The following is a 21,134-nucleotide window of genomic DNA, read 5'->3' on the forward strand; positions in this document are numbered from 1 at the left end:
AGCCTTTCAGTACCTAAAGGGAGCCTACAAACAGGAGGAGAATCAACTTTTTGAACGGGTAGATAACAGCAGGACAAGGGGAAATGGCTTTACCTTGAGGGAGAGAAGATTTAGGTTGGATGTCAGGGGGAAGTTCTTTACAGAGACAGTGGAACAGGCTGCCCAGAGAGGTTCTGGATGCCCCATCCCTGGAGGTGTTCAAGGCCAGACTGGATGGGGCCCTGGGCAGCCTGGTCTGGTATTAAATGTGGAGGTTGGTGGCCTTGCCTGTGGTAAAGGGATTGGAGATTCATGGTCCTTGAGGTCCCTTCCAACCCAGGCCATTCTGTGATTTTGTGACTCCCAGCCTTCTGCTGAGAGAGCACTGCTCTTTGCAGAACGCTGCAGCAGCCCTTCCTGAGGCTCTTCACATGCCCACAATGTTCACCTTTCTGTGTTGTTTTCAGTGGCTCCTGCTTCTAGCTGAGCGCATTCTGTGGTTCTTTGCTTGGCTGCCAGGGATGGCAGTGAAAAGGCTGAGGCCTGGAATACGAAGGCAAGACGCTCAGTGGCATAAGGCTTGGTGTCACCACGGCTTTGCTGCTCTCTGAAGCGGCTGGAATTAGAGCACCTAATTGCAGGAGCTGAATTAACAGCGCAATGAATCCTGAGAGCCACCGAGTGGCCGTGCCCATCAGCTGCAGGCACCTCCATCTGGCTGAATACAGGCATATTTCACATTTGTAACGAGTAATTTTCAGCCTTATATCAGAAGGGATAACAAAAGGCAGGCCTGCTGCCTTCTTCACACGTCTGTCACGCAAGGAGGATATGACCACAGCACAGTGTGTAGGGCAAATGCACGGCACAGCCCCACTCTTCCTGCAGGGCAGGATGCTGCTTCCACTGCTCAGGAACCCACGTAACACACATGGTTCACGTTACCCTTTGGTTTTGCTACACAGAGTAAGTACAGAGCTTTATTTTTCTATTGGCCAGCAACTTAAATTGAGTTAAAAAAAAAAAAAGCAATGAATATTATTATACAGAGAAAAAGTATAAAACAACTTAATGGACACAAGTCAGCTCTGTTCGTATCTCATTCTTCCTGGCCTCTCCCAGCCCTGCACAATGCATTTCAAGGAAACAGGCAAAGGCACCTAAGAAGATACATGTAAGAAACTAGAAATATTGCTTCAAGCAACATGCTCAATATTTTCCTCAGTTAGTAGTCAGCACTTGTCAGAAACTTGAATATAAAACAAGAAATAATTTAGAGATTTCTCCTTTAGATCATTACACAATAATTTAGATTTCTCTTCCCTCTTTCCCATTGCTGTAGGACAACGGATACACCTCAGTTCCTCCACCTCTTTTTGCATTAGTGTTAGGGATTATTTCACGGTGCTCCTGTTGATGGGGGAGTTTCAGATTTACCTGCTCTGAATTTTAACTTGTCACCCTTCAGCCCCCTCTGAGGGACCTGTCTGGGATTGCTCTGTGAATCAAACCCTCCAACAATGCTGCAAGACCCTTCAGGGCTCTGGGTGATTTTGCTGATGCGTGCTGCCAAGGGACCAGGCACCGACCAAAAGGACAAGAGTGTGAGTGAATTACTCGGCTTATAGAAGGGCATTATCTTCACTGCTTAGGAACCCCAAATCCCTACAGCCCTTTCTGCTTCATGGGTGCACAAAGCATGTCAGGAAAGTGAAAATAAAATAATTCTGCTCTACCAAGCAGACTTCTCGATGAGAACCCTTTCCAGAATGATTAGGAAGAAAACAATCAAATCCCTCAGGACAGGAGAGGCTCCCAAGGTCCTATGAATCCAGGCTAAGACCTTGTTGGCATAACAGTGGCACCAATTCCATGGCAGCAGTTGCGTTTATGCCCTGTAGGTAACCAGGATCCCAATGCAGAGATAACATTTAATTAAATCTATTTAATTAAACAGACAGCTAAACCCAGCATTACCAATTTACTAAATACACTGGAGCAACTGGGGGAATCTGACTCTACTGTTTACTGCTGGGATAGTCTGGAAAGTGGGCTTCCAGATCTCATTAAAGCCAGAAAACCCTCAGCTGATTAATGAGCTCTTTGGAGGCTGATACAACTTTTGTATATATTAATTTCCCACCCAAGAGAGACAAGCCTGGAGGTTTTAATTAGAGCCCAAACCCAGCCCAGGGTGTCTCTCAACACGTAAGAGATGTGATGAGACATTCCCACTAACCAAATAGGCCAAAGGGTAGCTTGGTATGTCAGCTCCACCGACCAGCTCTTCACCAAATCACAGCAGGGGACAGGCAGGAAACAACTCTTTGAGCTTTCTCATTCACACTGGAAGCCACTAAATAAAAAAGACTAGACCCAAAAGAATTAGAAAGCAGTCCAATGTCTTTGGCTCTAGAATTGCTAGGTGGCAAAAGGCTTGTTGTGGCTCCTAATGGCACTGCGTTGCAGGGAAGCTTCAGGGAAGAGGAGGAAGGATTTCTGAGAAATACTAAGGCACCCAGATCTTGACAACAGTAGAGCCGCAACAAGATTTCAACTGTACCAAGACGCGCTCCTGATCAGCACAGAGAGCAATTCCTGCTCCACACAACCAGACAGGCATCTTCTCAGATGGAGAACAGCTGTGTTAGGACATCAGTGCATAGGCTGGGGGGAGAATGACAAATCTTCTGTGTCTGAAAGACTCAGACCTGATTCCAGCTCAGCGCAGAAACATCATCTGTCCTCACAGTCAATGCCCAGCTCTGCTGAGCCACTTCTCAGAAAGCAAACTGTGGTTCCTGTGTAGCATCCCAATACTTTCACTTAGCTCAGGAAGAGCTCCAAGAGAAATGGCCCTAGATAAATCTTGCCTTCTAGTTATATCAAGGGACTGTTTTGCTAAAGCTTCTAGCAGAAGATCCACAACTCTTCTGTTTCTTGACAATGAAGAGGACCTGCTGAATTCCTGGCTGCCTTGTGCACAACAAGGAGGGTGACTTTCCCCAGAAGGGGCAGGTAAGGCATTTAATTAGAGAGAAGTCCTCAGGTTGCAGACACTTCTGTGGTGGTAGTGGAGGGTGGTGAGGTTGGCAGGCACTAAGGGAAGTGGCAGAGGGGGAGCTGACAGAGTTCCCACAGCTATTAATATGGCTCCTGCTTCAAACTCCTGTACAAGCAACAAGTGAAAATCATCCCGAAGATCTACAGGGTAGAAAAAGAAGAGAAAAATGAATGGCAAAAACAGAATGGATGCAGTGGAGGCAGCAGCCTGAAAACTAGCAGTTTGGACCCAGATCAGAGTGGCAACCAGATCTGGCCTGGAGATACGGCACACCAGGCACCGAGCTTGCAATGAGTGTGAGAGAACATAATCTATGCTAATCTTCATAATTAATCACTATCAGCTTCTCTAGAGTGTAATTTGGCTGTATGCCAGGGCAGAAGGGAAAATGAACAACTCCCAGAGATACTTGCATCTGGAAGTAAAGATTATTCTGGCTGTCTTTCCCCCTATAATGGTGTAGGAGCATCCACATCCTATCCCTTTATTCTTCAGACTCTCCTTAAACATTTGCTGACCCACAGTGCAGTTCCTCAGTATGACAGAGCCAGGGCAGAAACTCTGAATACAAAAAGAATGAACTAATGAACCGGGAAGGCAAAACTCCTCCAAACCAGCTCTTTGTCAGCACGGGCAATCCTGGCACATCCCCACCAGAGGTCTCTCTCAGGCTGCCAAACCAGCAGCTATAGCCGCACCTCATTTCTCACATCCCTGCTGCAGAAACCTGTCTGAGCAGAAAACTGTTTTTCTTTCACCAGAAATGAAATTTTACAAACTGACAGAAAAGGCACTAGCTCTGGAGCTAGTGGATCCCAAGGTCACTGAAGTACCTTTCCCTTACCTGACAACTCCTCTTTGCCAGGCAAGGAAAAGCCTGAAATACTATTTTTTCCATCCCTTAACTCTTGGGTCTCTTGAGCTTCTGCCCAGCAAGCCCAAGATTCCACACGATTCCACACAATACCTGCACACAAGCAATGCTGATCCCAACTATGCCAATAATTTTCAGATGTTCTTGAATGAAGTTTTCCAGCTTGGTAATGCAACCATTCTGCAGGGAAAGAGAGAGGAGACAGGGAAAGTCACCTTCATTTTAACTTCTTGTGTCTCACTTTAAGACAGCAGTTGTAACCCTTGAAAGCATCCCTATAAAAAGCAGTGTCTGTGAGCATCCTCTCCTTTCAACATTGCTGGAAAAGCTATATAGATTATGTAAAGTCCATACTGTTTCTGTATGTCTCAGGAATTGCTGAAGGTGTCTGAAGAAGTACAGAAGAACACTGCACATTACAGAGGATTTCTCTCAGATTTTCCTCTGAGGTACGTGGAGAAGGGCTCCCACACTGCTTAGCACATGCCTGGAGAAGGGGTTTGCTCCTTTCTGGCCAAAATCCCAAGGAAATGCAGCATCAAGACCTCTAACACGAGAGGAGCCCTTTGAAAGCAAATTCCTCCCTGTTATTTATGGGTTTTAATGTGGACCTGGAAAGCCAGGCACTGACTACCTCTGCCTTTCACTTGCATCCTTGGCTGGCAGCATAACATCCTAGTTTCAGGCTCATGTTTTTGTTGCCATAATGCAAAAATAAAACAATAAGAGATTTCTCTGATTATTTTGGAAGAGTTCTCTTTAAATAATTAAACTGTTTCAACTAGTGAGGCAGGTTTTCCATGGTAACATCAGGGGGATTTGCTGTGTAGGTTGCCACAGTGCCCCAAGGGTGCTGGGGCCCTACAGCCCCAGGAGTCTACAGTTAACACAGACACCTACATGTACCCAGGCAGAGGGAACGAGTGAGCATGCACTTCTTCAGGGAGGGATGGCAAAGGCCTCACTTTTCCCATGCCTGAATTAGGTTTGAGAGTAAGCTCCAGCTGCTCCACTGTGAAACAACTGCTCCCATGTCCTGATCTGACCCTCTTCTAGGTTCTTCTTCCCCAAAGCCACTAAAATCTGTTCTGAATCCTGACTTAGATGTTGTATCATGAGAAACAGTGTCTAAATGTAGATCCACATGGCCTTTGGCAGCTTTTTATACTCTAGAGCTAATGCTGTGCTTGTGCTTGGCAGCCCACAGGACCTTCCTCAGTAACCCAGCTTCACACAGCACAGGGTGAAGCTGGGGCGAGCCAGCTCTGCCCTCACACACTTGCAGGTTTCCACACTCAAAGACATCTCAACAGTCCTTGGAAAATAACAGATCTTATGGGGAAGTCTTCTTTCAAGAGAGCAAAACCCAGCCAAGCAGTTGGACATAATAAAGTGCAGCTTTAGTAGAGCAGAAAGACTGTACTTCATCTCTGCACCTGGCAGGGGGCAGAGACAAGGAAAAGGCTCTGCTCCCATGTCTCAGTACAGCCAGCCAAGGCACAAGTTGCACTGGTGAGAAAACAGTCTATGCTAACTCACAGAGAGATTCATGGTGAGCAAGTTAAAGCCAAGCCATAGGATTGAAGGGTATGAAAACAAAAACACAAGAAATTCTACCCAGTTTTATTCAACAGGATGAATAAATGGTCCTACAGCTACCTGCCTATTTACTCAGCTACTTTGGGATTAATTTGCTTCTTCTGGAAGTGAAACAAGCTTTTCTACCAGCTCAGCTCCAAACTCATTTCACCCCTAACTGCAGTTCTCATGAACTGGCCTAATTTGTCTGCTAGGGAGCCCCATATGCTATTTCCTCGTGCTGGAGGTCAAGTCTGTCAGTTCTGATCCTTGGCTGTATCTCCATTTGCTCACTAAGTGCAATTACAGGAAGCTTGGAATGCAGGGCTCAAACCCAAGTCTCCTGCCAGAAGCAACATCTCCCACTCCCTCATCACCAGCATATTCTGCAATAACAAATGTAACTTATTATTTTTCTCTTTGGCAAATAAAACGGTGCAGAACATATCCCTGCTTTTTTTCCTCAGTTCCTGAACTCTCTTCTTTACTGCCTTTACAACATATCAGGTTCCCTGCAAATGCCAAGAACAGCCCTGAGACAGATACGAAGCACTACCCTTGCCTAATCCATGGCCCCTCCTGTGCAGAGAATTAATCCCATACCGTACTCACTGGGTGCTGGCTATAGTATCACTCTGGTAGCCACGAATACGTGCTTCTGTAATAGCAGCCTATATGAAGAAGCTCAGACACTCTGACTCCTCTATTTTTTTTTCCCCCTTCTTCCCTGAGTCTTTTAAAATGTAGCCTGGAAGTCTCAACACTCAGAGACACAAAGTGCCAACAGTTTGCAGCACCAACCCAAAATCCTCACTTCCTGCCCACCTCCTTGGTAAACTTTGTGGCAAGAGGCTCTGAAGCCCTTTTATTCTTTACCTCCTTGTAGATGTTGGAAGGATGGTCCCTTCGGCCACACAGGTCAGTTATTGTCTTGCAGCAGCTGTCAGGAACTTTCCGTCCACTGGCCTCTGGAGATTTGATCCACATGCTGTCAGCCCAGTCTGTGTAGTTGTTGCTCCCACAGCACTTGAACTGCAAACACAGAGCACAAAGCCAAGCCTGCAAACACTGCAGCTTCCTTCTCCCTCCAGCCTCTCCATATCAAGCTCTGTGCTTCACTCTCCTTTATCGAGAGACTCCAGCAATCTCACTAGCCTAGATTTTTTTTACTAATGTAATTATTAGTGAGCTCTGTTTTAATTCTGGTGATTAATTATCAGCTTCGTTCATCTTCCACCAGTTGTGACTTTTGTTACTGCTGAGATGGACTGTAGCTAGAGTGCACCTGCAGCTGCCTCGGCTTTCAATCACCTGACCAGAGAGCACTAACAGGGTAGGTATAATTACCAGTTACTATTGCATGTGCACCTAGCAACGGGGCATTACGTGCATAGCAGGCTGCATGCTTTGAAACTGCAGGACCCATGCCTGTGCACAAAGGTTCATCCTGTGGAAAAGCCTGTCAGAACGGCGACAGCCCATACTTGAACCACCCCAGAGCCTGACACAGTTCGCAGTAGCAGCAGGATCTTTCATTACATCTTGCTCTCTAGGGTACTGAGAAGCTTAATGAAAAATGTCAGCAATTTCTCCAAAGCTTTCATGTGGTAAGTAGAAACAGCTGTCAGAGTGACTCGGCACTCCAGCATCAATTTAGATGTTGTTTACTCAATCCTACTGGGGATCCTATTCAGAGATTACCCCATGCCATTCCGCTGGTAGCATGGCCAAGACTCTGCACACCACCCAACCTGCTTAGACTCAAAAGAAGCAATTTGTATGTCAGATGATGAGAGCTCACGTCACTTCCTGTACTGTGCAATCGCTTTACCAGCAATACCCACCTCCTGTTGCAGTTTGTCCACTGCACTGGTCACTCTCTCTTCTCCCTCTTTGCGGTACTTCTGAGTCATGGTGTTCTTCAGATTTTTCCTTCAGCTCCGTGCTCAGCTGAATAGAAAAGACAAGTGGGATAAAATCACAAGGCAAACTCACCTCCCCTCAGGGCGACCCAGGGTCCTGCCTAAGTTTCACTGCTATTGTTCCAAGAGAAAAGAAAGCCAGAAAGTGGAAGCTACAGCTTCCTTCAAGTCATCTTTCAAGGCTGGACTGGCTTCCAGGAAGCAGGCAAACTTACTTCCAGCTGACTAAAGACCACGTTTCCACTTTTGTAAGGTGATGAGGTGATTCTGGGCCAAATTTCAGTCTGTGCAACACATCACCATAAGGGTCCTCACCTCACATACGTAAGAGATTGCCTAGACACAATACAAAATTGTGTCTGCTTGAATATGAATATGCCACGAGACCACATGCGGTCTGCTGTCCCTGAAACCTATGGCAAAATATTAAAACACAATCAGTCTGTCCAGGAGCAGGAGGAAATCAGAGTCCTGAGCACACTGGACTGAGGTCACATAGTCTGAATAGCTCTTGAAGTGACAGCAAAAGGATGCCAGAGGAGGGGATGAAGAGTGTGATTGCAAGATTGTTTTATGGCATTTCTTGGTAACAGTGACAAATGTATAAAACCACAGAGATAAAGTCCAATTCTGAAAGTTCATCATTTCTGAAAATGCTCCTATCATAAACCACTGGTAGGTTCAGGTGAGTGGATTCAAATATTTCTTCCTGTGGAAGTTCTTAATCTAGCTAAATTCCTCTTACACATCAGTAGAGATAGCTGTAGAGATAGCTTCTCTATGTACCTTTTATTCTGTACAGCAGTAAATGAGAGGTCAAATGCTGCACTGGGCAAAATACAATCTGCAGTTTATTTTCCTTTTGATATATTGTTATTCCCAACCCCTGTGTTAAGTGGGGACAATACCTACCTCACAGAGTTGATAAGAGGCTTCATTCATAAATATTTGAAAAATGCTTTGAGATCCTGAGCTGGGAAGCTCTATAAAAGTGCAAAGGACTTAATGTAATAAAGAGAAAGCAAAAGGTTCAGCAGCTGGAAGACATCAGAGGCAAATAAAGAGGAGAATCCATTAGCAGAATTAGTACTTGGGAGAAAAGCAGTTACCTGCAGGCTCACAGGGAAGAACTGCAGCATGGAACAAAGACAACAAAAGAAAGGGAGTTTAGACACACAAGCCTTAGATACCAAAAGCAAGGGCTGAAATAAAAACAGTGGCAAACACAGCAAGCAGCCTGCAACCAGCAAATAAGGATATTTGTCAGCCACAGAGCAAGGGGAAAGTGCAGCTACCCATCAGAGTGCCCTTGAGTGATTTAAAGCACTCAAGGGTACAGCTGCAAATGTGTCATCCCTTACTTTACCTAAGGATCAGCTCCTTTTCATCCTTTGTTATACATGAGCCTAGTGAGTTTGGACAGATGGATCCTAGCTTTCTGCCATGCTCCTGGGAAGGATCTTTCCCAGTTTAATATATGCACTCATTCCACTGACCCTCTCTTGGTTCCTACCAAGCAAATGAACTCACAACACACTGACTCCTCAGAAACTGCCAGTGCCCATCCTGGAAATGCAAAGCACGTAAGTCTCAAAATAGAAAAGAGTGGCAAGGAATCCTAACAGTGAAGCCAACAAGATGGGACGGGATATCCAGCTGCTCTTCAGACAGGCACTTGACAACAATTCTAATTCACCCTTTCCAATCAATTTCCAGACTTGAGAGCAATTTCCCAGGCTGTTTGTGTTCTGGTGGCTAAACATCCTTTGAAAACAAAGCGATGATTTCAGCCTCTGTCCTCTGCAACTGCAAGAAGTGCCAACTTAGCACTGCAGCTGCTGGAAGTCCATGCTGTTACCCTCAGCTACGCTGGTTAAGTAAAGACCTCAAAAACTTCATGGATCTGAAAGGACCTATCAAGCTGGACCATCTTTGCAAGTTCAGGAGTGTGGCAGCTACCTTGCTAGATGCAACAGGATCACTCCTATGTCCTGAGTATACTAGGTAGCACTAATGTCATTTCAGTTGCTTGCAGTGTGACTTAAAGGCTATTAGGAGCACTACACAGCCTTAACAGTTGTCTTCTAGAAGGCTCTGCAGCCTGCAAAGGTGAACCATAAGAAGGAGCTGAGCAGCAAGGCTGAACAGCCTCCCAAATTGAACCATTAATGCTTTGTCAAAAGTAGTGAATAACCTAAGGTCTTCTGTATGGGGTAGAAAGTGAGTATAGACATGTAGAAAGATGAATCTCAATCAGACACTCAGTCCCAAGCCTTCAAACCCAATTCTGACCAGAGAAATGGGATGATGATCAGCTGTTTTCTCTCCCTGGTTTGAGTCTTTAGGACTGCTGTCCACTCACCTGCTGGTAGTAGATATAGGCCAGGATTCCAGCAATGATCTCCAGGAGAAAGATGCACAGCAACAATATGAAATACTGTAAAATAATGGGAAAAATAGGATGTTAGAACAGAAGCTTGGAGCTGGCTTATCACCAGCTAGTAAAATGCATGACACTGTCTTTGCTGATGGTTTTCTGCAGGAGACCTCAAAGGCAATAGCTGAGATTAGGACCTCAATAGGATAGAAAGGGAACAATCTCACAGGTCAAAAAACAAAAACAAAAAACAAAAACAAAACAACAAACATGCTTGATAACTGAAGACAAGCAGAAGCAAGTGTGAGTCTAACTAAAACAGCCAGAGGGATATAGAGAATAGAAAAGCGCAGGCAGCTAAGATAAGATCACTAGACAGAAGAGAGTGGTTGCCAGATAACCCGATAAATATGTTCAGTATCATAGAAAATATCTGCTTCTGACATAATTACAACATAATTTTGAAACTTTTGCTTGCTTTCATATTGTTTAGGGCATTTCAAAGTTACTAAGGAGAAATGTATGTTACAACAATGATTCAATAAGCCAACAAAGGGCCCATTTGACCAAGGACATAGAAGACCAATTAAACATAAGTTTAAGACACGGATTTACATTCCTACGGACTTCTGTGGGACTCAACCACCATCTGCAGTGCACTAATGAAGTGACAGATTTTAGATGAAAAGAAAAAGGCAGTTCCTTTACAGATCTAGGCTGTTCCACAACTGCTATTAACTTCATCTTTTTGTAGATGAAGCCGAAGTGGCACTAGTTTCAGCTATAACAATGACCTTGTGCAAAAGTCCTGTAAGACTTGTCCTGCTTAGAACTAATATATCATCTCCCACTTTCTGTTTTATCAAGCTCAGAACATGGCTATTCCCCAGGGATTAAGTAAACAGCTCCCTAAAAATGTAGCTAGCCATGAAACCATCTCTCCCCCCAGCACATAGAAGGACAGTGAAGCCCTGGACACAAGCAAGATTGCTTTCTGTTACACAAAGGTTACTCTGCACTGCACAGCCCTCCTTGGCTGGTAGACACAGGTATTTCTGAGCTACTTCACAGGAATTAAACAGCACAGACACAAATGCAGCTCAGGTTTCCTCTTTCACTCCAGCTGGGATACAGCAGCTGCCAAGGATGGCCAGCCGGGTTTTATCTGCAGGCCAGGCTTTAATATGAGCACACAATCTCAGGCTTTCTCTCCCCAGCCCCACACCGAAAGTCTCTGCATCCTCTTGTACAAGGTACCCATTCATACCACGGCAGTGAGTCACTCAGCAGAGAAGGGGATAGCTAAACGCTGGTCCCAGCCCTCACAGAAGGTTGAAATGGGGCAAGAAAGGATTGGAGTACTCTGATACAAAGGCTGGCTTTCTTTTGTTGGGACCTAGTTATGCCCTACTGCCCTGACATCATCTCTCTGCTGAAGAAGGGGAAGGAGGGTGGCAGGATGCTGGGAACAACCAAGGAACTGCAAAGCTTCTTTTATTTATTCTTCCCTGCTCAGTGTCGTCATGTCAGTGGCATTCAGGTGGAGCTGAGTTGTGTCACCAGAGCTCAGCTCAAGCTGGCTTACCGTGGATACGAACAAACACATATCCAGCTTAGAGAATGTGAGTCATGAGGTCCCTGTTAACCCTTGTAAGTGAGGTCAGTGCATCTGCCACCCAAGTACCCAACCTGTCTCTGCTGATAGTCTGCATCATTATCCCTATCTTGGCTTCATCTCCCCCTCAGGGCCCCTTTTTGAGTATCTATTACACCACATCATGCTGTCATAGGGGAGTGGCAGCTTTTGCTCTGGAGACAAACATAGAGCACAGGACTGCCTTCCTTGCTCTTTACCAGGAGCTGCTGGTCTTTCAGAACAGACCTTTGTAAGAAACTGAGAAGTATGCCAGCTCTGGCATGGAGCAGCAGGGATATGCTCTACTCACTTTCCAAGAAGCTGGCAAACCAGTAAGAAATGTGGAATCCCCCAGAAGCCTGCAGGAGACACGTGGAATCTGGGTGGGCTCTGAACAAGATTTATTCCTATTGTGGCTCAAGCAAGAGTCAGGATTGCATGATGTGTCCTTCAGACACAGAGAATCCAGATTTCTTTCATTCAGCTTCAAATATCTGAGTGGAGCATTAAATCTGAGCATATTTTCTATGAACAATCCAAAAAAACGAGTCAATCCACCTACAACACAAATCACTATCTGGAGAGATCTTTCCACCATCTAAAAAAGCAAAGATAAAAACTTGGGTAAGTCTGAGACCCCTTTTGCACACTTCTGTATACGAAAGAGTGCACCTCAACTGAAGTATAATGCAGGAGCTGGGTAAGGATAGCCATGCAGGTTTTTGCTCCCCAGTGCTCTGCTACACTCGGCAATTACCTTAGCAATTCAGCTGAAAGTGAGACAGGAGAAGTTCTGTTCTAGTTTATAAACCCTAACGAGATTCTTCCTGACACAGAGAGAACACCCCAGTTGCTGCTTTGTATCACACACTGACTGCTCTGGCAGGGACATAGCACAGCACACAGAAAAGAGAGAGCAAGCCTAATCCATTTATCATTGGTTTTGCCTAATACTGCTGAAATGTTTCCCTGGTGAACACGGCAGCAGCTTCAGCCTCTGAGCTGAATAATTCAAGTTTGAGCAGGTCTTAAGAGCACTGCTGCCTCTGATGGTTGAGCTCCACCAGCAGGGCTGCTCTGCAGCATCACACTAACCAGGCTGCAGACACACTGCAGAGACACAGAGCAGATGAAACGCCATGTCTCCTCCCCGAGCCTCAATGAATCACCTGGCTAAGGAGTTCACAAGGAAGGTAAATGGGCAATGACAAAGAAGTAGCACGGCTGCGAGGGCCCTCAGAACTCATAATTAAATAGAAAAGCAGCAAACAAAATCACAGGTTCCTGAGACTTCAACAGAATAACAAACTAACCACCAGAATCACGCTTTACGCACAAATAGCAGCCAAAGTTGCCTGCTGATTTTTAAAAGCACCAAGGAGGCACCAGGGAGAGGAGCGCCGCTAACAACATTCCCTCTCATATTGCCACGGGCCTCTGGTACCAAGGGAAACTGGAACAGGCTGGCACAGCCCCTGGGGCACTGAGTGTGAAGCTGTCAGAGTCACTGTCTGAGCTCAGAGCTGGCAGAGGCCCCCAGGCAGGCTCACTGGGCCCTGGCAAGCACAGCCATGGTTCTTGTGTACATTACTCACTGGCAACTAATGCAGAGCACAAGAAGAGACAATAGGTCTGTCGCGACCAGCCATTCTGAAAGGATGCATGGTGTAAGGACAGCGTGACCTTTTGTTCCCAAGACACAATTATTAGTTTTCTGTGGCAGAATAACAAAGAAAACCCCACCGGATTTTCATCTGTAGCTTCTGGCTGAGGCAAAAAGACAAAGGGAGATCTCTTTGGCATGGAAAGTAAGTGAAGAGAGGCCAAAATGGACTGTTACAGACTGGAGCCCAATCAACAAGCATCAGCAAACCCTGTGTTCTCCTCCGGGGTTCATTCTCCATTCCTAGCCCTACTCTGCCTCTCACAGGAATTACTAGGTCTTCAGAGCAGTGGTGCAAGTGTCAGCATTGCTCATGGCTTCTCTTTCTGCTCCTCTGTAGAAGGGAAAAGTGATGGTCACGTGAATAAGGACTTGCAAAGTTGAAGGAGCTGGAGAAGGGCTACTGCAGCATCGTTTCTTGTTACTGTGAAAGCAAAGAGCTACTGATTGTTATTTCAGTCACTGCACTCACTACTGCAGCTCAGTACTGAAGAATGTTGCCACACTCCAAACTGAAAAGGAGATTGCAAGGGAGGAAGCAGAATAGAAACCCTAGGGCCAGTACACACTTTGGTGTAGGTGGGTAAACAGGGAGCTGAGCAAGTAATATAGGGAAGGGTGTAAAAAAAGCAGATTATCAAAATTCTATGGCTTTAATTTCAGAACTTTTTTTTTTTGCCACTATAGAAAATTTCCATTTAATATTTTCTTATCTTTGATAATTCTGTGAAAAAGCATGTTAATTTGATACAAACTTAGTGTGTTAAAAGCCAATTTTCTTACATGTCTCTCGTATTTTATTTTCTCTTCCCATTTTCCAGAAAAAGAAGATGGACAGGCAGTAAAGAAGAAAGAAAAAAAGCCACAAGATTTGGTTTTGAACAATTTCAAATAGACGTTCTCTCACACGGTGCAGATATACTGCAACTATATTTTGTCCTTTCGAGGTGTGCAGTAGTAAATTTGGATTTATGAAATGAAGTGCAGTAGACCCTGTCACTTGTGACAAAGATAAAAGTGCTGTTAGAAGCTGGAAAACTTGATGGTATTTGCCCTAGAACAAATTAATAGAGTTGGTGTACAATAGACAAGATGTTTCCCTCCCTCTCAGCATTCTTCAAGGGATAAAAAAGGAGCATCCCCCTCAAAAAAAGCAAAACTTACCACTCTTAGCAAATTCCGACGCTCCTTGAAGGTGGCACAGCAACCAAGGATGCCAGTAACCATCACAACCACCCCTGCCACCACCAGAATATAAGCAGTTGCTGAATATGTGCTAGAAGAGAGCAGGCTGATGTAGTCACTCTTCTTAGCCAGGGTCCAGGCGCCCACTGCCATCACAGCCCCGCCAGCCAGCTGGGTAAAAACAGAGGCAAGCAAATGAGGGGTATCTAATGTGTGAACTTCTCACCTCCAGAGCAACTGCACTGAGATGTCAGAGGGTGCCCCAGCACTGCAACCTGAACTAAAGAAATTCACACCAAAGGAAGGACTCCCAGAGACATCATTGGGTTGGAGAGCAGCACCCTGGTAGGGCTTTAAGGAGGCAAACTGTGCATGCCAGGCAGGGGAACTGCAAGCTATGTGGGACACTTTGGGATCCCTTTGGGATCTGTAAGTTTTCAGTGGAAAGCACTACTTAGAGAAGTGCTATTGTGGACCAAGTTGCAAGGAGTGATCTGTTATCCTTGCTACAGTTGTCCCCCTCCACTGCCAGGACTCAGGCTCCCTGAATATGCTAGCTAGGTGAAGTGAAAGCGGAGCATTTTTTCAGGCATCCAGTTATTTTCCATACTTTGAAATAAGACCTATTAACAGCCATAAGCTCCAGTGTCAAACTACAACTTCTGCAGCTTGGGCTGGCAAGTCCAAGGGGTGGGATTTCACCCCATGGAACAAAGTCTGGGTTCCACAGATGTCAGAGCTTTTTGCTAAAGACTTCACTAAGGTCAAGGCTTTTGTGCCTTTGCCACCAAATCTGCAGTGCCATCTAGGAGACTGTGAAGCAGGCTGAAACTTCTTACCCAAAAAAAAAAGTTGAAGATGAAAAGCAGGTACTTGAGACAGATAGTCCCGCATGTTTCTTTCTTCTCAGTATATTCACGCATCTTTCTGGCTTAGCAAATTCCTGGAGAAAGGAAGAAAAGAAAAAAGTTTGAAAAGCCAGTCACCGTGTCTCTTTTCCCAAAGGGCAGCACTGCTCCTCGCCTTCTGCAAAGAACTAAAGAACTCACACTTCCGGCTTTTGCTGAGGTAATGCAGTGAGCAAGCCGTTCAAGTGGCTTCAGGGATGCCAGACAGTGCTTACTTATATTAAGAGCTCTCATAGCCATCCGAGTGACCTACACAGCACAAGACCTCACAGGGTGTGAAAGAGAGGCAGATGGTACCAGCATGCGGCCTTCCTGCACAGCCATCCTCCTCCTTCTGTCTCCTCATTCTGCTGTCACTTCTGGAGGCTCATTTTCCTTAAGATTAATACTTGTGGTAGAGGGATCAGACCTGCAGCTGCATGAGCACAGCACTTACTGTGACCAAGCCAAAACAGTGGCTGGGTCTCACTGTAATCAACACTGCTGTAAGGAAGCTTCAGTATAGCTCCACGTTCACTTCCTCCTACTTAAGCTGAAATTAATGAAGTCTCAGACCTGTTACCCAGCACATCCCACGATCTGGTTGACTGCAGCACCTAGCTGTTACTTCTGAAGGGGATGATAGAAACTGTCTTTGGCATTTACAGAATAATATGTCTCCAAAGAGTTTTCTTTGCTCACCAATGCTTGTTAAAACCGCTTTAAATAGATCTCTAAGTTCTACGTATTTTTAATCCTTACAAATGTAACTAGGAGCATACTTATCATCCACCCAAACACCCTCCTCTTTTTGAATCCCAGCAATATGTTGGGATAACTAATTCTCTTCCTCACTCTGTTTATTTCTGACAGTCCTTCTCATCATTCAGCTGCCTCCCAGCTATTAAGGAGGAAGCAACATAAACACTGGCTTTGAGTGGTCTGACAGCATGAAACACTGCAGATACATAAACAGCCAGTTTGCTGTGGGTCAGACCCCATGCAAGGTGTTAAAGATGTGCTATATTCCAAAGTACTCCAAAGCAGAAAGTGCAGCTCCATGTCTCCTCACTGCCTCCTGTTGGAAAAAATTATAATTAAATTTCACTCCTGCCTGCCTGGGCAGACAAGACAAAGGCACTGCCCACATCACTGTCAACAGAAGCTCTGTGAGGCAGTTTGAAGAGGTATAACTGAATCCTCACCATCTCTCCCCTTCCTGCATTCAATCAAAAACATCCTTCTCTTCCTTCCACACCAGCTAATATGGAAAGATGCAAACACTGCTTTCTCTCTGTTTGAAAATCTTGCAGAGTTTCATAGAAGCAGGCAAACAGCATCTACCTCTCCCTTTCTAGGGGTTCACCTCTCACAAGCTTCCTCCAGGGATAAACAGGACCTGCAATCCAACTATGCAGTACAGACAACATCTACCTTGGCAAGCCTACTGCAAGACACCTTCCAGTAGATAAACCCTCTGGTAAGGTCTCTTACCTGCAAGCAGTGGGTACTCACAGCCAGGCTCAGCTGGCTAGAAGGCTGGGTTGGCCAGTGTATTCTTCCCTGTTACATTTCTAACATCTGCTTTTAGTTTATTCCTGAACCAAGGCTTGGAGCAGCTGCCAATTCTGCAGCATAACTGTATTTTATTTGCAGGAAATTGTTTCCTTTTGCTTCACTAGGATCCGCTCAAAAACCTCAGGCAGGTCTGCACTTTAGGAACTAATAAAGCTAGCAGGGAGCATAAGGGTGAGAACATGCCCAGCAGTCCCACCATGCCTGTTCCCTCTCTTCTTTCACAAGAAAACATTTTCCTTTAGAATAACATCTGACAGAACAGCTGGCAGCAGAATAGTATTTCATTAGAGAATAGAGCAGCTCTGAGCCGGTGGCATATATATCAAGGAGACTTGACTCATGATCCTTAGGAAAGATCAGATACTCCAGCAATGCTCAGATTAATTACCACACTGCAATACTGCAGCCTGGGGCAGGGGGAAGGAATAGATGCTGGTGGCACCTTCTGCTCTGAACAGACTTGTAATTCTCAATGAGAAGCTGCCTCACAAATGCAGCATTCAGGGAAGGTGACAGATTTACAGTTCCCAGAGGCTTCATTTAGCCACAGAACAGGAATGGCAGCAACCAGGCAAGCTCTCACTGCTATGCACACCTGTACAGCCCAAAACAGGTACTTCAGATCAAGATAGATGCTCCTCAGAAATAGGCTCTAAAGGCTGTGCTGGGCTTTGAAGTAGGCCTGCTTATATCAGGAACACATACAGAGGAAACTGCACCACCAGTTTGCTTAGAAGATGCTGTGAATGCTAACAGTGTTCACTGTCCTTGGGCCGGGCCCTCAGCTGCAGTGGACTCTAGAAACTCTCCCTCCAAAAAAACAGCCAGCACGGTTATTTCCATGTCTTACCACCTTGTACCTCCTTCTGATCTGAGACCTCAGAAACACAAGGCCAGCTGCTCACAGCTCAAACTGCACTTGCAGGCAGATGACAAGGAACCTGAAATTTGGCTCCACAAGCAGGTCCTGCTCCGCTGAGCAGAGCAAGCAGGGCCTTTCACAGAGCTCAGCTTCGCTGCTGGGAGGAGGGGATCTATCTGCTTCCAGTAAGCTGGCAGGGAACAGCTGCAGGCTTACAGAGCACAGTGATTCACGCAGGGATGGCAGGCCATGAATCAGAGAGCAATCAGGGCTGTCTCCTGTATGATCTATCCTTTCTAAGCAGGAGCACAATCACTGACTCCACAGCGAGCTGTTCACACATCATGCTCTCCTTAGAGCTAGGGCAAGCCATGCTCTGCTGCTCAGGCTAAGGATGGCATTGGGCTCTGAGCCTTGTGGCCCCAAAAAGCACAGAGGTGCTGATCTGTACCACAGCACTGTAGTGAAGGATGGGGGGCTCAGAGTCTTGTGAAAATGTTCTGATGTGGGCAGGGTCTCTTGGCTTCAGTACTGATAACAGACCCACAGAAGCAATGTGAAACACTCTTGAAACTGGACAAGAACAAGCAACGTTAGTTAACGTGCACGGCTGAGTTCTATTTCCAAACATAGAAGTAAAGGTCTGCTCTGAATCACAGAGATAATTATAAATGAGTTCTTCAGTGAACAGAAAACAGCAAGCCATGCCACAAGGGTGTATTTACAGATGCATAAAACCATATTAATAAGACATGAGCTCAATAACAGGAAATGTTTTGCTAATTGAAAAAGTGGCTGAAAGACCAAAAACATTTTCATAACGAAGTTCATTTGGTCCAACCCAATAGAGAGTGGCTTCATCAGTAAACTAAATTTAAAAAGTAATCACGGAATGTAGGCAATGAAACATAGTTATGTAATGAAAAGAGATACTTTTACATTTATTTACCAGAAATCAAGAGCAGGTTCCTACCATGCTCACAACGCTCTGAAATAAAATACACAAAGATGGGTGGAAACAAGAAAACAAGGAAAAATCTCAGTGTGACAGAAGCTGCACATGAAAGAAGAAACAGTCTGAAGATTAATTCAATAAATTAGACACTGAACAGCTCGATTCCAACTGTCCACCTGATTTGGCTTCCTGCATGACCTTGAGCAAGGACCTTAGCCCATCACTTGTTGCTGCTCTTCCTTCCCAGTGCAGGAGTTTCAAAATACCCTAAATCTAGCAATGCTGTAAGGATGTGAGAAGCCCTGCAGCCCAAAGAATGCCAGTTGTGAGCATAACAAGCTCCAGGCAACCAGTTTTGGGCTCTCATCCTTACTGAGCCTGAACCCTTAGGACAAACTGGACGAAGATGAATGCACCAGTAGCTGAGTACTTTGGTCCCAGTTCTGCATGCTGAGCACAGGGCAGCAGTAGCACTGCACAAGCAGCATTTTGTTGCACTGACACTGAGGCACCTGAAATCCCAGTGGTATATCACATCAGACAGACCACTGTGTTTTTACTGGCAGAGCCAAAGGCATACACAGGCACGCACCTACACCACAGCTCAGAAAACACGTGGCACACACACACACACACACACACACACACACACACACACACACTCTCATGCTGGCTAGACATTCATTTAGTCATAGCACACTCCTCTAGGTCCATTTGCCTCAACTTGCACAGTAACACTACTTAATTAAACAGCAAAGAAATCCAGGTCTGCAGGCTTTTTCTGTAGAACGTGCCCTATAGCAGCACCTGATGGAAGGTAAAGAAACAATGCCAAAGCAAATGAAATAGCTCCCAGGCCATTAAAAGCATTTTTAAAAAATACTTAAAAATAATGAATGATGGCAAAAAAATTGGTATCCTAAATGTCAGTGCTGTCACTCTTACAGATATTTTTTATGAACTGGGGCAAAACAGAACATCCCACACCTTATACCACACTCATCCTCAAAACTAAATGCCCAGCAGGAAGCAAAGACAACATGCAGCCCTGCAGCCAATCTTTGCAAACACACAGACAGCAGGAAATCCTGCTGCACCTATGTTGCTAGGAAAGTGCAGCTCCCAAAGGGCTCTAAATCCAATATTATCAGCCTCCTGCTAATACAGCCACCTCAAATACCCTGCAGGCATGCTGCTGGATGGAGGGCAAGGTACAGCTGCCTGGAAAGCTGGACCAGATAACTCTGACCTTGAGGCAGCTCCTGGGAACTAAACAAACACGCTTTCCTTGGTACGTGCAATGCAGCTGGGGGGGACAGAAACTTTTTAGCATCAGCAAACTGACCAAAGAACCTCATTCTCCAGCAAGACTAAGCTCCAGCTGTTGAAAACGTGACCTCTGTGTTCAAGTTCCCACTCCGTAAAAACAATAATATTACCACCGTTGCTTCACGTACCTCAGTGGATTATTTGAAGAAATGGCCTCTGGCTGCTTATCAACTCAGAAACACATCTTGCACAGCCCAAAAAGCAGCAAGAAGCTATTAGATGAAACCTTCCCAGCAGAGGAGCTCTAAAGCTTTTAGCAAATTGCTCTCATTTACAAAACTACTAAGTATTCATTACCAAACTGCCAGCCAACATGGTCAACAGATTCAACACTGACCTTTCCCTACCAAAGCACTCCACAGAACGACTGCAGATCTTCAGCCCTCTTCAAAAGCTTCTCTTCCACCCAGTCTCCTTGCTGGCTCTGGTCCTCTGCTGGATTCGGGAAAGTAGAAAGCTGAAAAAGAAAGGAAGAGAGAATCATGAATTATGTCAAAGATGATCATGGGAATCAGTATGTGGTAATACGCTTCCTCATTAAGCCATCTTCTTAGTAGAGAGTACCTGGTTTCAGAAGACAACATGAATGCATTTGATTAAATTGGAAAGCGTGCACTGGTTAGTGGGGAAGAGTTAGACTGCACTGTAAAGACCTCCTGATGGTACAAACCCGCCAGAATGCACTTATGTTTATGTCTGCAGCATCTCGTAAATGCTGCTACTGCTTCTGTCAAGTCTGTGAACAAAACACAGTGACATTCTGGTCTGAAAAGTCCAGGAACAGCTCCATGAGCAAGCTCCTGAAGAACCATCTGTACAGTGGGGTGCTGTATCCCATGTTAAGTGCTTCAAAATGATCACTGGATCTTTGCTCTGAACCCAGCCACGAGTAGGCACTTCTAAACTGCCTGGAAAGAGGAAAGTGGGGGACATACAGTGACAGAACTCATTGCACACATCCATCCTCATCTGCCAAGGTTCAGGAGTTCCTGATGCTAACTTACTTCACAGCTTAAGGCTTGAAGTCTTTTATCTATTGTCCCTCTGGGAAATGGAAGCACTAAAATTCCCTGACTTGCCAAGGTGGGATAATGAAGTGTTTGCAAACCATCTGGGAAGAGAAAAAGGTTACTTCTTATTATCAGATCAAATTCAACACAATTCATAACCATTTTAACTTTCTATTATCTTCAAGGAGAGGTTCCTGCAGGCCTTTTTCTGGCATAGTACAGACAGCACACATTC

General features: G+C 45.3%; 1 protein-coding gene across 1 annotated transcript; it reads right to left on the bottom strand.

The window, feature by feature from the left end:
• Nucleotides 1–926: 926 nt before the first annotated feature.
• Nucleotides 927–20,346, bottom strand: CD151 (CD151 molecule (Raph blood group)). The gene is given in 9 exon segments (XM_003206309.4): nucleotides 927–3,183; nucleotides 4,011–4,097; nucleotides 6,372–6,527; nucleotides 7,340–7,423; nucleotides 7,425–7,445; nucleotides 9,780–9,854; nucleotides 14,258–14,449; nucleotides 15,118–15,221; nucleotides 20,227–20,346. Coding segments are annotated over 8 exon segments (759 nt in total). The 5' UTR covers nucleotides 15,202–15,221; nucleotides 20,227–20,346; the 3' UTR covers nucleotides 927–3,123.
• Nucleotides 20,347–21,134: the final 788 nt, after the last annotated feature.

Source organism: Meleagris gallopavo, chromosome 5 (assembly GCF_000146605.3).
Source record: "Meleagris gallopavo isolate NT-WF06-2002-E0010 breed Aviagen turkey brand Nicholas breeding stock chromosome 5, Turkey_5.1, whole genome shotgun sequence".
Lineage (NCBI taxonomy): Eukaryota > Metazoa > Chordata > Aves > Galliformes > Phasianidae > Meleagris > Meleagris gallopavo.